Source organism: Pleuronectes platessa, chromosome 20 (assembly GCF_947347685.1).
Source record: "Pleuronectes platessa chromosome 20, fPlePla1.1, whole genome shotgun sequence".
Classification (NCBI taxonomy): domain Eukaryota; kingdom Metazoa; phylum Chordata; class Actinopteri; order Pleuronectiformes; family Pleuronectidae; genus Pleuronectes; species Pleuronectes platessa.
In genome coordinates this window covers 6,094,176-6,112,171 of record NC_070645.1, presented here as the reverse complement: position 1 = coordinate 6,112,171, position 17,996 = coordinate 6,094,176, and the positions used below count along the sequence as shown (strand labels likewise).

Sequence of the window (17,996 nt, the reverse complement as noted above, 5' to 3'; positions counted from 1 at the left end):
GCAAAAAACAGTGTGGTCCAAGGCTCCTTTGAACCCTGTGCGGGTATTTCTGTCAGTTTGAGTCTCCTTCCATGTGTGGTGACTTTGAAATGAAGCCTCAGCAAGAATCATCCCTGCTTTTATTATGAGTCGTTAATCCAGGCTGGAATCGTACCTAACTTTCCTGTCCAGATGAGGAGGGGAGTCAATTTTTTCTCCCCTCTTCTCTCTTTTTTTTCTATTTTTGAATTGTGACTTAATTTAATTAAAAGGGAACTTGGCAGTGTCCACACGGATTCATCGCTTATTCATGATGTGACTTTGTTTCCGTGCGACCTGTTAATCAGCTGTAAAGAGACACCAGCTAACAAAGGCCCGTCTGGCCGCTGCCATCACAATGTAAAGCGATTCACTGGTCCGGGTCGGGGTCTTGTCTCGGAATCCATCTCCCAAAACAAACAGCTCAGTTGAGAGAGGACGGCCCTGATGAGACAGAGAAGGGTTCAGGTGAGCGCGTTAGTGCACGACCGAAGCGGTTAAAGCGTCTGGGCTGGATGACACACTGCTCCGAGGGCCATTTCAGTAACTGCCCCATTGATCTGCAAGTAAATGGATGAGATGGCTCTGTAATGGCAGGAATCTCTGGCTCTCAACAGCAGCTGTCACTCTCAACGTGTGATCGTTGAGACGGCCATGTGAAATCAGACGCTGAGGTTGGGTAGACGTGAGTCTGCCTGGAGGAGAAAAAGTTTGTCTGTGTGTTTTTCTTTTATACTATGTTCGTATAAATGAATCCAGCCTGGCTTAGTGAGAGCATGTTTGTGTGTGTGTGCTATGTGTGAACGGCTCCCACCGTGTTTCATGCATTTAACTTAAATGGAAGAGATTGTCATTTTCGGAAACTTTGTTCCACCTGCCATTGGCTGCAGGTAAGTTGAAAACATCGAAATCACCCTTGTATCCCCCATTTCAATGTAAACCTGCAGCCAGTTAGCATAGCTTAGCATAAAGACTGTAAGCAGGGGAAACAGCTTCCCCTTTTTAATTTGATCAAATATACCAATCAGCACCTCTAAAGTTCACCAATTTTTGTACAGATTTAACATAAAAGATATGTTGTAATCAATATGTAAAACAGACAATTTGGGCTTAAGTCCCTGTCTATTCATTTGTGGCAGTCTATGACACAGGCGATAGAGCTGGTCGTCCACTAAACAGAAGGCCGGTGGTTAGATGTCAGGCTGCCTCTTGCTGAAGAGTCCTTAAGATACTGAACCCCAAATTGCTCCTGACAGGTCTGCTGGCAGAGTGCGAGAGATGTGTGATAGAGAAAGCTACACATTGAAGCACTGCATGAGAATGTGTGTGTGAATGGGTGAATAGCAATCCTGTACTGTAAAGTGCTTTCAGTGGTCATCAAGACTAGAAAAGCTCTAGAGAAATACAGACCATTTATTCTAGTACATGAGAATGGGAGATTATGGAATATTGTCCATGAACGCATGAGTTGAACATGTAATGTTTCTGTGTTTGTCAAAAGCTATTTCTGTGAACAATTCCATCCACATGCTCATATTTCTGCACATGTGTGCACATGAGTGTGGGAGGCAGCCTGACTGTATGATGACTCCGTCTGCGCCGTTCGACGAGCAAAGTAAAGGTTTCGCGTCCATTATCATATATTTTACTCTTGAAGGAGCACAATGGCCAGAGCATGTGGCAAGCTCTCATTCCTCCAAACGTGGCCACATAAACTTTGTCGGCTTTATATCCTGGAACCTCACATGTCTGGAATGAGTCTGCCGCGTGTATCTATCCCCTTTCAACACAGGAAATTAATCTGAATGTGTCTTTAGAGGAGTTGCCATGTGAAGCTATTAACACTTGTTGTGCAATGTTGCTCTTACTGAAATTACACAGGAAGTCAAAAAATATTGGATTTACTGGAGCAATAGCCAATTCATGTTTTTAAGTTTGGAAATCACCCACTTGGGGAATATTGTGATAACATTGTGCAAATATGTCTTTCTGCTAAGGAAACTAACCTACCAGAAGTAAAGTGTCAAGGTTTCAGTTTCTAAAGAAATATTACAACTAACATTGCTACAGTATTAGGAGCAGAAACATCACCCAGCTTCATCTGCTTTCAAAAGAAAGCGGCATGATGGGCCAGACACATACAAGCACATAAACACCATTATCCTTGTGGGCTGTGAATAGATTTTCCTTTTGATTCCTGAGTAAATCTTGATATTTGACAAATTTGTCAATGTTTTTTTTATTCTCCCTGGTTAAGCCAATACATTCTTGGTTGTAGATACAACATTCTTTCAATCCCTATAAAATGTTCTAATCTCAGATCCAAAAGTGCCAAAAAAAGCACCCAGTTCCTCCTGTTACTTATGTTTGTCACTTTTGGAAGCTGAATTGACTTGTTACATTTTTAACATGGTAACCACGCCCTGCTTTGGAGATTAGCGTTCTGTGAGCGCTGGCCAATTGGCAACCACTGTTTACTGCCACCAGCTGCTTTTGCTCATTGAAGTTTCTGCTTCTCTTTTACACATCAATGTACTTTTTTCTCTCTCTCTTCTACCATCTTATTAATCTTTACAAGTTCCCCGTGTATGGCATAAGTTAAGCTTTGCCATATTAACTGGCCTGTTAAAGCTATTCTTGAGAACATTTTGATACCACTTGTCGAGCTAATTCCGTTCTTTTTCTGAGTAAGTGTCTCCTGTTGTTGTTGAATTGGGCTCTAGTGTGAACTATGCAGACGCCTAACTCTTGGGATGTGAGGTGTTGTTGAAGGTATCCATTTTGAGTCTCTTTAATGTTGTTTTTCTCAGTTGACCCAATGGTGTCCTTGAGACGCTGTCGTGCTGTCAGAAGTTTCAAAAGCCTGCTCTCCCCGTCTTCTTCAGAAGATCACCTTGCCAGTGCTCTCATGGAATAAGGGGAGGGACTTGGACTGTTTATAGGCGATAATGTTTTTCAATCTGCACCAGTGAGGATTTATCAGCTCCCCGGCCGGCCTCCCGCTCTGAGTTTAAAACATGAAATAGAAACTGTTACCCATTACCAGCTCAATGCTCCCTTCTTTGAATTTCCCCAAAAAGGGGGGTAACTGTGAGAGGGAGAAAAGATGGAGGGGGGGATAAGAAGGAGGCAGGGATGGATTCATCTTTTTTTTTTTTCTTTGCAAAGCCACCAGACCTCCAATCCAATTTGCCAGGCATGTGGAGTTATCCCTAAGCCTGTCAAATGTACTGACAGGGAAAGCTGTCACTTCTCATACGGTCATATGGTCACCATCAGCACTCCAGTTATTTATAGGCCTCATCCTTCTCACATTCAGTACATGGACCCACATTCCGGGACACCTCGCCACACTGGGAGGCCATAGGAGAGCCAATTTACTCACTTAGTATCATGTCTTTACTATCGTTTAAGCCATGAAGAACATTTTATTACAGAGCGTACAGCTGTTGGGAATTGTGTGTTTTAATGGCTTCGCATTATATGAGGCGTTTATAGTCTTTAGCAATTCACAAGAAATCACAGAGGAATACATAAAGTAAAAGGAAAAAAGATGTGAAATAAACTTATTTCCTGTTGTGTTCTGCACTCGCTCAAAATTCTAAAGTACTGCACACATACAGTAGTAGCTTTAAATCAAACGCCAGAGATGATGGTAAATAAGAGGATATTCACTGGCTATCATAGAGGAAAGCTAAATGAATGTGATTCAGATATTTCTGTCTCCACTCAGACTGGCCACTCACTTCTCAGTTACCAACGAGGCAATTATTGCTTAATTTCCAGGGAATGGCCAGTGGCTTTGTGTGTGTGTGTATGTGTGTGCTTTGTCATACCTGGAGAATATGTGTTAACTCAGCAGGTTGAGCATTACCAAAGACCTCTATTGTTCTCAGCTCCATTGAGAGTTCTGCGAACACTGGCCCATAATTAAAGGGCTCACTCCTACTTAATGCTTTTGTTCTGATGCCCCCCACCTCCCACCCCCCAACCCAAGCTGGAGTTTAGGGATAATGAGCATTTTGTGTGTCCGAGTGTGCACGCATACATGTGTGTGTATTCAAGCAGATGTAGTTTTGACTCGCTGGTGCGTTCATTCACACATCAGCCACCGCGGTCACCATCTGTGGGCGAACCCATGACCGCTTTGTGGCTAATCCTCCCTGACTCGTCTGGGACTCTGGGAGCGCCGTCACAAGAAGTCGTCCCTGTCACCCATTCCTTAAACCACCTGAAGGTGACAGTGTTCTGTCATCAGTGTCTTTCAGCCCCCCTTGCTGAAACTGCAGTCTAACCTTAAACCCCAGCACCAAAGTCAGCCACCTAACCAGGCCTGAATAATTCTCTTGGACATTACAAGGTGCATTCGGAGCTTGGCTGAGTGCTTTGCTGTGTCACATTTAAAATGTGGCTTTTTATAGGGTTTTTACCCATGAACATGCAGCCTTGCCAATGGGAGAAGTGGGTTATGAGATAGAATAACATAAGAGGTGCTCTATATATTTTTTCTTATCGCTGTGATGTCCACTCTGATCCCTCTCATGAAACTGCAGTATCCTTTCATGACTCCTAAAATGCCAGACAGGAGTTCCTCTCAGTGGAGGAGGTTAATTAGATAGATGTCTGTTATTGAGGACACAGACTCTGCTTCTCTGCAGTTCTCTTTCTTTTTGCTGCCCTTCTCTCATCTCTACCCCCTACCTCTCTTTGCAGCTCTTATGTTTTCTGCCTCAGAAGCAGTTTAGTCAGAGGATTAAAAGAGATTACACTGTGATCTGGTTTGTGATAACTGCTCATATTTGGGGAAGTCCAATAATCACCTTTATAGAAAAGACAGACGCAATGTCATCCACACTAGCTGTCTGTTGACAGACATGAAGAAACTAAAGCCCAGCCAAGTTAGATTCAAATCAATGTTGCTGAAAAGAAACAACAGGACAGTAGACCACTGGGACCCACCTCAGCTGCTGCCTCTGCTACTTGGGGGGAGGGGGTGTTTATGCATTAGAATGTGGTGGCACAGAGAACTCTGCCATTGTTAGTCCTGTTGACTAAAAGCCTGTCACAGCTGACCTCATAGCTTTTGGTAAGACTGGACATGGTAAGTTATGACCCTCTAAATCTCTGGGGAGGACAAAGACACTTTAGGTTCATGGCTTCGCTGCCATGTCACAGGATTGGCTTTTTGAATGCTTGTGCATGTATACAAATCGAACCACTTACCGTGTGGTGTTGTTAGTTGACTTTAGTCACCTCCAGATCTTGTCAGTTTTTCCTGAGGTCCAAGCTTATTCATTTAGGCCAATTAACATCAAAAGATATAATTATACTTGACCAGTTCTGTACCCGATGGTCTTTTCAAAGCCTTGATTATTGACTGCCAGTGCTCCTGATTAGCATGTCGGTCACAGGGGAAGTGTTGGCCTGTGGTCATGATGATAATTAAGATCATAATCACAGTCAATGAGTTTTGTGTGTGTGTGTGTGTGTGTGTGTGTGTGTGTGTGTGTGTACGGTGGTCGTTGTGAGGGGGCTACAGGGCTACCAGCTGTCATGGGGGCTTTTGATTGATTGATGCCTGATATAAGATGATGGATGTGTACTCACATTAAGCTGAGCGACGGCTATGCCAGGCTCGTCGCGGCTTCAGCAGTTTAAGGCAGCGCAATGGCTTCATTAAGAGGGAGAGCCACTGTGACCATAGATCACAGTGGTGACAGGCCAACTGTATGTCTGGCTGGGCTGATAATGATGTCATGAATGTGAGGGTCACAGGTTGAAGGGGCATTAACATATGTAAGGCTCCTGGAGGTTGATGGGTGATAGCGGTAATGGCAGAGTTTCTTCTTCACTGATTTGACTTTGTGAATTTATGGGTTGATACAAATGCATTACAGCATTGTAAAGCACCTGTCAGGAGGACCAGTGGGTTTGATATGTGAATGTGTCTCACATGCATAAAGACTGAAAACAATTTCTAGCCAGAGTCACATAAACTTTAATGATCCTGACAGCAAATGTCTTTGTTACCACTGCAATAACAAACAATTAGGGAAATTAAAAACCACCATATGTAGAATAAAGTGAGGAGGAAAATGTTCAAATACAAATGTGTGAAAAGTGATGTGCCTCAGCTGGCACAGGACGGTGACTACTCTTGTCCACAAACTGAGTGAAAGTGGGGAGGGTCTTATCTAAGTCCCCAGAGATCATGAAGTAGTACCAGAGCAGATGACGCCACACATGGTTGCCAGGTTAACTGATGTGTTGATGTGAGATATGTAGTGTGCATGAAGCCCTACAGCTCCAGTTCATTGTCTGGGCTGCATGACCGTCCCACCCTGTCCTCCAGAACCATATGAAAACGGTCTATGACAGTAATGGGATCTGTAACATCTCCTTGTAGCCATGTGTCTTTTAAACACAACACAACAATCTGATCTGAACAAGGGCTGCCAGCTCGTCCATCTTGTTGTCCAGTGATCTTTGCATTGCCCATGATGGGAGAAGTAAGATACACTGTTCTCCATCAGTCTCTGTTGTCTGGAACCAGCTCTCTTTCCTTGTCGCATCATTCTTCCACCTCATCCTCAGATCTCGGTTGCATGTCTTTTGTCCTGGTCTCCAGGGTGATCACCTGGTCCCTTGTGTAAAGGACGTAGCTGATGAAGTGATTTCACTGTGAAATACAGAACAAATCTCTCTAGCATGTTTTGAAAGGTGTGCAGCTTAAATAATTCACAACTGAAAAAAATTTAACAAGTCTAACAAAAGAAGAAAACAAATTTTGAAAAGCAGGAAAACAAACAGTCATGACTGCAACAGGTCACATGTATGTCAGCGCAACAAACCAAAAATACTTTTTTAATTAAAACAGCCTCCAACTGATTTTCACATGGATAAGAATGTCTTGTTCAAAAGTAGATTTTATTTGAGGTAAACTAATTATTTTAATCACTTGTTGGTGTTTATAATTCATTTGAATTAAGAAAGGAGACAAATTACTCTTATATGAACACTAATTTGTTCGTTTTTACCTCATATTCTCTCATTATTGTCCTTTCACTCTTCCTCTTTTTGTCTCTCCATCTGTCAGTGTCTGCCAACCTCTTGGCCGACATATTGATTATTACACAACACGGCCTAAATTGAAACGATGTTGCAATCTCAATCTTTTTCTTCTTTACGCTTGTCTGTGTGCGTGGCCATTACTAAAGGTCATAACCCCTAACCTCCTACCTCTTCCCTCTCGATGGCTCAGAGGTCACCAGGACCTAATCCAGTAATGGAGTGTACAGAAGAGCAGCCATTGAGGATGGGAGGGAGGAGGAGGGAGGGGGTAACAGTTCCCCTCTACTACTTCTATTCCCTCCCCTCTTTTTTTCTGTACATTTATCCCTTCCCTAGAAGTAACCCCCCCCCCCCCCCCCCTTCTCCTCACCACTTAAAGCAGGGACCAGCTGCGCCAGGAGCAAAAAAATCACAGTAGCCCATCTTTTTAGTTCTGCTTTATTACACCCACTATCAATATTGTTATTGTTTAAAGTGGCCCTGGCTCTAGCGCCGCTCTGACTGACGGGCATCACACTGTGCCTTCTCGTTAATTATGTATAGAGGAAGTAGCAGCTGCACGGGGGGTCGCGGAGGAGAGGACTTGTGGGCTGCTTGAGTACGGGATGGCGAGTAGAGCTACCAAGGCCTGGCGTGAATTATTTACCCATGCATCACAGCTTGCCCGCTGAGCGTCATCCTCTGACATTTGGAGAGGGGAGCGATTGTCAGCATCCAGCCTTGTGTGATGCCGTGCTGGCGTAAAACGGGGATACTTTGTGATGCTGGCCTTGGAGAGTGAACCCGGGAGACGTCAGTGCCCTAATAAAAGACAGGTTATCTGCTCTGCTTTGTTAGATGCTGAAAAAAAGATAGATAGATATTTTTGAAATGTATGCATGTGTGACCACTGAATACAGCAGTGAAGAAGTGAGCCTTCCACATCAGCCATGCAGTGCTCCTCAAAATGATGAGCCAGATGTTAATAATACATTTCTGAGCACATATGTAATATATGGTCAATTCATCAGCACTGCCCAGGCCCAACTGAAATCTAATATTAGCCATTCATTAAATATCAGGTTTGTCACTCAAGCAACGTGCAAGTAAAGCAAAGAGAGGGTCAGTGAATACCTGCATCATCAGTGATTCTCTGCTCGTTCACATGCTGATGTCTTTGAATATTAAAGGAGCATAACAGTGTTTAAAAGCTTATAATTTAGTGTCACAATTCAACATCATGCATTTCTCCAGCTATGCAGGCAACCACTGATATTCAGTCATCACACAATAGTGTTATCAGTTAACAGAGAATAAACAGTCAAGGCGTGGAATATAGTTCAAACACGATGAATATCATGCTCGCTTTTATTCTTGGAAATAGCCACAGCACAATAAACAAAAACATCACCACACAGATGCACATAGGGATTGTTTGGATACGTACAATTGGTTTTGAAAAGCTCAGACGTTCAAGAGATGAATTCTAACAAATTATTTCTTTCTATTTACTTTGTCAGTTTTAAACTCCCTGCAGGTTGATTTTAAAAACAAAATAAATAGTCAGTAAATCATTTATTTGGAAATAATCTGAAACTTGTAAAAAGTTGACCAGAGGCAAAGTACTGTGTAATTACAGTGTTGGGTGTGATGACATTTTTACTAAGCGTGAAGGTCAATTTACCACCACTTAAAATATGAGTTGTTTTGAAAAGTGCACTTGATAATATTTGTTTGTGTGCTGATTACCCCAACTATTTTTATTTGCGTAAGATCTCACCCCATTTCAGCTTTTTAGCAGGAACTCACCTCTTAACCTGTCTTTGAATCGCATCCATCCACACTGTCTATTTTCCTGCCGAGGCACTGGTACACAGCACAATGTCCCGGTTCTGCCACACTAACAATTCCAGAACGGGACAAGCTGAGGGATGAGGCAGTGTCGGAAATGCAAATTGAAAAAAGTAAGTCAAGTGGGAAGGAGAGGTCTGGCGGGGGATGGGAGGGTTGGGGGTTGTGGGATCTCACAGCTGTGATGAGCTCAGCTGGACCTGGTTAGCAGGTTGGAGATGATTTTGAGACTGTATCTGTGGCAGTGCACCAAGACTGAGAAACATGAACAACAGGAGGTGTCCCAGTTTTCTCTTTTTATATTTCATAGTTCAGAGAATTAATTGGTTTCAGGTTTTTTATAATTTGTTTCTTTCTCGTTAATTTTACAACAGTTAACTCACTTTCCTTCTGCAGTTTATTAGCTTCAAATGTGGCATCTGCATTTACAGTATCAATACTTGCTTGGATAAACTTGTCTCAGGATCTACTTGTTTGCTCTTGTCCAAGTTCTGACAATCATTTGTGTTTTTTCCAAAATCTCTGGGTTTTGGATTGTTACTCAAAAAACCACCCTGCAAAGGTGACTTGTCACTGGAACATATCAGTCTCAAAGGGAATTCAATTGAGGTCACATACTGCAAAATACGGCAACCATATTTTTCATATTTCACGGCGCCAACCTATACTTAGACCAAGTATTTTGGTGTCAGGGTCCATAAAAGAGTATACTGGAAACCTAAGTAATATAGTATACCCCCAGCTCACTTCGCCTTTCCCCTCTTAGTGTCTAGCTAGCTGATATCTCGTAAAAGCTGTCTTTAAAGCCTGATGGGCTCATAAAAGCTGAGCTAACCTGTTTAGACGGATACTTCATCCTGTGGCCTTCACACCTTATTTAAGACTGACTCGTCACTCTGCTTACCCTGCATAAGAATGTAGACTCATCAGATGTCTCTGAACAACATAAACCACTGTAACACTCCAGTGAAGGGACACTCTTTTTTAATTTGAAGATAATTATTCACCCTGTTATGAAACCTGGGCTGTCACATGCATTTTCTTGCTGTTTATATGGTTCTTTGAAAATCAAAGATTTGCAGCATTAAAGGGTCTGGGGCACGATCCAGCAAATTAATTTAGTCTGTGCTTGCAACTTATGAACACATGATTAGCTTTAATCATAAGCATGCAGTGCAGCTTTGTCTCATTACAAAGTGGCACTTACTCTAATGTGTGTGCATGCATGTGTGTGTGTGTGTGTGTGTGTGTGTGTGTGTGTGTGTGTGTGTGTGTTTCTGACTATGTGAATGCATTACACAGTCCGAGCCATATTCCAAACCCAACTCTCTCTCTCAGAGTGAGCAAGTGCCTCTGAATCAATGGACTAGGATTAGGGGCTTTAACTTCAAAGTTCATCTCTTTCTTCATGGACGCAGCTGTCAGTTAGGAGCCGCCTCGCTCCTCTCTTCCCAGAAAATACAAACAGATAAGTTGCCAGCAATAGAGGTGGAGAAAGTTCTTATCATGCACTCCATGCACTCTAAGAGAGCACGCCATGTTAATGTGCCTCCCCCTTTATACGACGTGTTAGCTGTATGAAAGCGTCTAAGCGTCACTCAGAAGAAGCAACTCAGATAAAAACACTGGTACCGCTGGATGTAAACTGGTTTACCCTCGATTCAATTTGATGCAAACGCTAAATTAATCTTGTGGAGAGTTTTCATAGAATGTATAATACAGCATTAACTGGGTTTTCGCTTACTGATAAAGATAAATGAAAATACAAGCAACACACAAGACTACATTTTTACAGTCAAACGTTTCAAGCCTTTTTTATTTTACAGTAAAATAGGTTTTTCAACCTCTGTAAATTGCATTCACTTCTAATGGAAAGCCATCCTGACCTTGTGTCTGTTCTGAGCTAGAGCAGCTGCAATCTGCCTCACAAGATCAGTTGAATAATTGGTTCATTTCTGAACTGCACCTGAGCATTAAAATTCTTTATTTCTCAACTAGTATTTCCTAGAATCTTCTGGCCATCCAATTGGCTCTGCCACGACATTGCCTCGTGTCTTTTCATTGGACTGTAGATCGCCATCCCAGCCTCTTTCTCTTTAGCATTAAATCCACAGACCACATACTGGATGTCTTAAAACAACAACAAATATTTTCAGTTCCTTTTTTTTTTTTTAAGTCACACCTCTTTTTCTTCCAAATATGAGTAAACCAATCGCACTGAATCTAAAGTACGTTTACTTTGGAACCAAAGCCGTAAAACTTGCCAGAGAGAAGTCAGGGCAGAAGGCATTGATGGTGTCTTACATGTAGACAGCTGTCAGGCCGATTGCTCTCTTGCACCTGTAGTTTGACAATTCCCTTAAACAGAGAATGAAAGTGAGAAAGATATATATGACATGTAGGAAGGAGGGGTTGGAGCACATGTCTTTGTGGTAATAAAGCAAACTTGGGTGAAGTTGATCCCGGCCCGGTGGCAGGGGATATGTGAGCTGGGGAAAATTGGCCTTTTGAAATACAGAAGGGTGTGTATTTCTAAAGGGACCATGGGATAACCACAGGCCTGCCCCTTTTCTTGGTTTTCGTTGAGCTGCATTTCCTAGAGGACAATCCTCTGTGGTTCCCTTCAGGGCAGAGCTATATCTTCATTCTCACTCCAGGGAAGTGGGAGATGAACGGCCCACCAGAGGCCAGCCATGTTGGTCAGTCTGGAGGAGGGAGCAGCTCAACACAAATTGCTTCTTTCCCCTGCTAATCAGAGCTCCATGCTACCCAGTCACGTTACTAACGTGGTCTAGGCAGTCAGCCAAGATGATGGCCTCCGAGGACCCCCGAGAACTCCATATGGAGTCTGAAAGGAACCATAGATAGACATGCACGCACACACATTCACAGAAAGAGCCCCCATCTAGAAGTGGGGATTTTAGCTGGCGCGACGCCAATGTCAGTGCATCAGTCACAGGAGGACATGGGTGAAGTCAGAGCCTGACAAATCCATGGTTTTATCAGGCCTTTGTCCGGCCTGCAGCTGTCACTTACCAGGATAGTGGGAGAGGATGAGGAAGACAGAAGGGAATTCATGACCTATCCTTGTTACCACAGAGGAGGGCCGAGGCATTCAGAGATAAAACACATGGGAACGAAAAGGAAAAAAATGAAGGAGAGGCAAGAACGAGCTGGGATATTTTTATTAAACTGGGATATAGAGAGCAGAAAGTGGAAGGAAATATATGTTTTAACTGTTTTTCATTTGATTGTAGCAGAAATCATAGCCGATTGGTCGATGTGTGCCGATTTCCTCTGAAGAATCTAAAAAAATGTTTTATCTTTGTCCATTTCCCGCTCAAAAATGTCCTGCGGTAATGCATATCTAATCTTTTTCAATCATCGCAGTAGGTCCCAAAGGCTGTCCATCTCCCCAAAAAATGCCATCTCTGTGTCTTTGAAATAAATGAAAGTCCACAGGGCGATGGAATAAAGATGAGCTAAGCCTTTGACTTGATGCAAGATTGCCAAAGGGCCCAAACTTAAGAAGCATGCCCCTTCATCTGCTGCGTTGAGATACTGGGGCCAGAGCAAGAAACCAGACAATCTGATAGAATTTCAATCAACAGTGATCAGATAAGAAATAACAGACCGCCTGATTTAAAAGTCAGACCGGAGCCCTAACAGCCTTTTTTACTTTAGTCAGAAATGAACAAGTCTGTGACAACTCCTGTCAAACTTCATATCATGAAATATTATCTACAGGATTATAACATTCTGTGGTTCCCATTCTGATTAGCTGGGATTGGCCCCTGGCCTTAGGTAGGCCCATATGACCCATGTTGCACTCTCAGTGATTGGATTACTGCTTTATTGGCCAGTGGCAGTGTTTATAAGACATGCCGAGACTTTCTGTGGCTTTGATCCACCAACAGAAGCGAAGAGGGGGACTGTGGCATACTATGCATCCTTGGCCTAAGCCGTGTGGTGTGTGAGACATCTGCCAAATCCTCCCGGATCAAGGGATGACTATTACACAGACAGGCATCCACATACCTCCAACTGCTACCTCAGAGGGCTCATGACCCCTGTCCACAGGTCAGGTTTGAAAACACAGGTGGGATGGAGGTCACACATATGTCCGCTTATAGAGATATTCATACAACTGCCCTTTCATGGCCTTCTACTAAACAAATGCCCAAATAAAGGAGTTGCTTTATAGCTTGTAACCCTGCAAGGGGTTATGAATACAATCTTAACATTTGATTCTGTCACAAAGCCACATTCATAATAAGTTCAGGGAGCTTGGGTCTTATTTTTGTTGTATTATATGGTATTTCCCAACTTCAGCTACTTTTAATCCTTTCTAAATAAGGATGAATTGGAGCAGCGGCGGGAGGAGGAGGAGGAGATCAGTGGAGAGTCTGTTGTTCAGACAGGCCTGAATTCTTGTTGTTTGACATGACTCTGCATGCCTGTGAATTCACAGGTTCACCTCACCCGGTAAGCCCTCAGAATAAGCTCTCACCAAATCTGTAAATAAAGCAGTAGTGTGACTTTACTGAATATGAGTGTCTGTAAAGTGAGGAGACGGGGAAAGTGAGATAGTGAGTGTGTGTTGTCGTCTTTGTGTCTCTTTCTACGTCTGTGTGTTGCAGCCAGCGTAGTGTGGGCATGTTTGCATGCATATGGGAGCAGCATTGCCACCCTGAGAGGCCATTTGCTGACATTTCAGTCTGCAAACACACAAATGAATTTTGAGCAGACCTCATTATGCAGGCCCGAATGAAGATGCTGGCTGTGAAAACTCTGTGGCATATGGATACTTTATCTCCCCCATGTTTTTTAATTACTTTACAGGCAGTATCCTATTTTCCATTGAAATACATTTTTAAATGAGGACTTTCATAGGAAAAAACTGCAGCGGGATTAAGCCCTGTAAGCTAATGCGATCATGATGCAGACATTTTCCCTTAAGCATAAACATGACATGGCTTACGGCAAAGTGATGAGCAGTGCTCGTTCCTATTCCTTCATAGCCTTATATTTTTTGAGTCATGGACACATCCATCCTAACTGCTGAGGTGATCTTCAAACATAAACTGCTACCAGGTTTTCCCCCAATCTTGTTTCACACTTCTTGTTCTAAAGGCCCATTACATACACTGATGTATTCATGGGGGAACTGGAAAGAAGTGACACCTGATGCATCAGCAACGATCATGCTGACTAATTATGCATTGAGGGACCCCAGCTCTGAGGAGCTCTCAGGGAAGGCAGCGGAATCCATCTTCTTTATGAATGAAGACAGGCCTTCTGTCGACTATTGCTGTGATAGCGCAGCTTCTGATGCCACTTTGTGGTTGATTCCTGCCCCTCGTCCCTTCTTATCGTACAGATCTTTTCTCTTTCCATATGAATATATTTACACTGGATAATTACAAGGAGTGCTTTCCAAGAATCCCATCAACTCCCACCATGCAGGATGGAGGACATAGAGGAGAAACCCCTACAGATAATCTAGATATTGCACAGACCTCCTTTGAACCACCATGACAAATTCAGCCCAAGTTAAATCCCACCCCGACTCCCAACCCATATTTGATGCAATTTCCATTTGTAGCTCTTGGGGAAATAATGTGAAGTGATGTGCTGCTATTTCTTTAATTTTCTGGAGATCTTGTCTCAGCTGATCTTCTTGCAGTGCACACCCCACCACTTTATCCACCACATACTGGAGCGATGGAGGCCATTCCTCTTTCTTGATGCATTAAGTGGGTGACAGAAGGGCAATAGGTCGTCTAATGTTGTGAGTGTATATGGAGTCACGTAGTCTTGTTTATAGCCAGGGTTGAATGTCTTTGTCTGGATCCCCAGCTGGCTTTCACTGCACCCCGTGATTCCTCTAGCCAGGTCGTGACTGTTTGAGATGCTGATGCTAGCGATGACCCTCCCTGGAGGGTCAAAGAATTTTTTTTACGAGGTTGTTTGTTCGGAGGCTTCTCTTTGACTCCAGCCTCAGGGATTAAGCTAATTGCATGTATTGGGCTTTCCAGTTCTATATTTGGTCTTTTTCTACCAGACCTCTCTCTCTCTCAGCAAGCAGGGATCATGGTGACCTGTATTTCAGAATATGCATTAGCAGGAGAAAACATAAACAGAATCAACTCAGAATTGCTGATACGTTTTCATTTTTTCCTTCTCAATTGCATGGCTGTGTGTGTGTGCACAGTATAGCTAAGGCCAACATATTAAGGGAAACCTGTGGGGGCAGTCGGGTGATGACAATAACAAACTAAACAGATGTAGAGCTGTTTCTGTAACTAGTATTTCTCAGTCTATCAATTAGTTACAACATTTTAAAGGGAAATTTCTTATTTTATTAGCCTATAAGTGCTGTCATAGAATTGTACATATAGTCTATGAACACTGGCTCTTCTTTTACCAACATTACGAACAGTAATAGACGGACTCCACCATCACCCCACAGCCTATAAGCAGAAGCCACCTCACACCCCAGTGAGCCACTTAATTGCCCACATCCACATAAAAGGCCTAATTCACTCCCACACACATAAAGCTATAGGAATCAAATGGAGTATAACTAATACAATTGATTTTGATCAGGCAATATGAATAACAAGATAACTACACTTCACCAAGTGCTACTCAGGGGGATGCTCTGAGTTCCTAGCATCATTTATGAGCTGCTATTTATTGTGCTTTTAATGAAGCTTGATTGGCAGCATGTCTTCGTGCCCATTATCATCAGAGGGATGTGCTCATTGTAATCTGCAATTATCACCGTAATGTACCCAGAATCCACTGGGCCCAAGCAAGCAATCATTTCCACCGCTGGCATGCCAACTGGACACGCACAATGACAGGGTGACAGGTCCTCGAGTCAAGTGTTTATTGTGACAAGGTTTTTATCCTTTATATCTCCCCCTATTCCCTTATTTTACCCACCTGGGCTTCTCTGCTCTTTGTCTTTCTGGCGATTTTGGTTTCTTCACACCAGCTGAGTTCCCTTTTCCCCCTTGTCTCACATGCTCTTGATTAACCTTTCCCTTTTTTCTCTCAGCACCAAACCCCAGAACCCCTCCTGCCTTTATCTCCTTTACCTTCCATCCCACTCCCTACATCCCCACGCTCCCATCCCCTCCCAGCACAAATTCCTAACCTTTGGTCACTTTCATCCCTGTGGTATGCATAAATGCAGGCCTATTATCAAGCCAGTTGTCTGATCATAATTATGCATTTTGTCATGTGCTGCCTCTGTAGCTGCTGATAAAAGGAGAGCCTGATTAAGCTGAAGGAAGGCTATTGATTCCTATTGACAGGCCCCTCAAAGCCTTTTAATGAAGGGGATGTAAATGAGGGTTTTCCACAATGTTTAATGACTGTGTACCATAAAAGGCCAATATTCTCCTGCAGTCTAAAAGGGATATGCATCATCCACAATGGTGCACGAGGGACACTTTCAGTTATCGGGATGTTAAGGAGCAATAGATGGTGAGAGGGAGTGTAAGAAGAAAAGCATGAAGCGATGTCAGCCTGGTTTGCAAAAGGGAATAATGACTGTCAGATCAAGGGGATCCTCTACACAATTTAGAGGGGTGGTCAAGTGAATTATTCAAAAAATGAACAAGCATCTGGAGTAACATGCTGGCAAGAGTGGTGTGCCAGGTGTGATTTCCCAGTGGAAGTTTGCTGAAAAATTACCCTCTAAATAACCGCTCAGTGTTTCATCTGGATTCGAAACGACTAGTCCCACAATCTTACCTACTGTTTCTCTGTTCCCCAGCAGTCAGATGGCTCCCAGTAACCATGACCGGATACAAAGGCTGAGGCATGAGTTCCAGCAGGCCATACATGAGGACATCGATGACCATCAGCACACCTATAGTATCGACCCATCTTTGGTGAGTGTCCAATGGGAACGTGCTCCATCAGCAGCACTGAGCTACGCAGACCCACAAACACATTTACTATACAATCCCCTGCGATAGTAATTTCCCTTAATGCACCACTGGTCACCAGTAAAGTGCTTGAAGAACTTCAGAATCAATACATTAGAATCTTATTCATGTGACTATCTACTTGAGACCTGACCTCACTTCATTCAGAGTTTGTCTCACACTTGACCACAGGCACTAACAAACTCTAACAAACACATGTCAGTGCTAGGAAACATATCTTTAATTGGTATTTGATTGATTGGTTCTTGATGATTTTCACTGTTACAGCCATAGAAAACATTCCAGTAAATTTGTACTTTCTGAGTGATGTTAATGCTCAAAATTGAGGGGAAATTAGTTTTTTGCATTGTCAAGAAAAGATACAGTGTTTAGTTATAAATCTCTTCAGACTACATTACCATTACTGCATCCAGGGACAAACTATAATGACAATGTTACCTCGTGAAATGTAATAATAATTGATATAAAAACAAACTCAGAATTTATTCGATGTGGTAAGTGCCATTACATAAACTGTATCTTGGTCATATCCCTCAAACTGTTTATTTCTTCTCTTCGGGATTCAACCTTGGGAACTAAATGGTAATTTGTAAAAAAAAAAACTAAATATGACTCAGTTATGGCAGAAAGGCAGAGAGGAGATGAACAAGGGACACAATTTATTATTTGGGACTCTGTTGCAAAGTAAGGCGACAGAATTTGATGACACTCAGGCACTCTTTCATTTTAATTTTCATCCAACTCCATTAAAGGGATTTTTAAATTAAAAAAAATTTGAATTAAAATCTTAGTTGTTTTTTCTCCTCTCCCATGATTGATCTGTAGGAACAATGGGATTTACTACTCATAATTGGAAAAAAAAGTAATCTAGTTAATTCCTGAGTTAATTAATTCAGAGTTGATCTGGTATCCTTCCCTGCTGAGCATGAAAACTTTAGCTGTGCCTGGAGTTTAAGTAAAGAAACACTTTATTTGATCCTTTTACCCATAGATTTCCCAGATTATTGTAACATGCAGTCCTACTGTTTACATACAGTGATTTGTTCACTTTAAACTTATTAGTTGAAACTTAATTTCCACTTTATTATTTATTTATACTCATATAGTGAAGCA

The 17,996-nt window shown here is 42.5% G+C and overlaps 1 protein-coding gene across 3 annotated transcripts in view; it reads left to right on the top strand.

The window, feature by feature from the left end:
* Positions 1-17,996, top strand: part of LOC128425802 (partitioning defective 3 homolog) — a 343,569-nt gene that overhangs the window by 307,531 nt on the left and 18,042 nt on the right. For 2 of the 3 annotated variants that reach the window (XM_053412630.1, XM_053412628.1), the window contains one exon: positions 16,709-16,826. In XM_053412630.1, coding sequence (XP_053268605.1) covers positions 16,709-16,826 — 118 coding nt within the window. The remainder of the gene's footprint in view (positions 1-16,708; positions 16,827-17,996) is intronic. The other variant, XM_053412629.1, reaches the window with a different exon arrangement.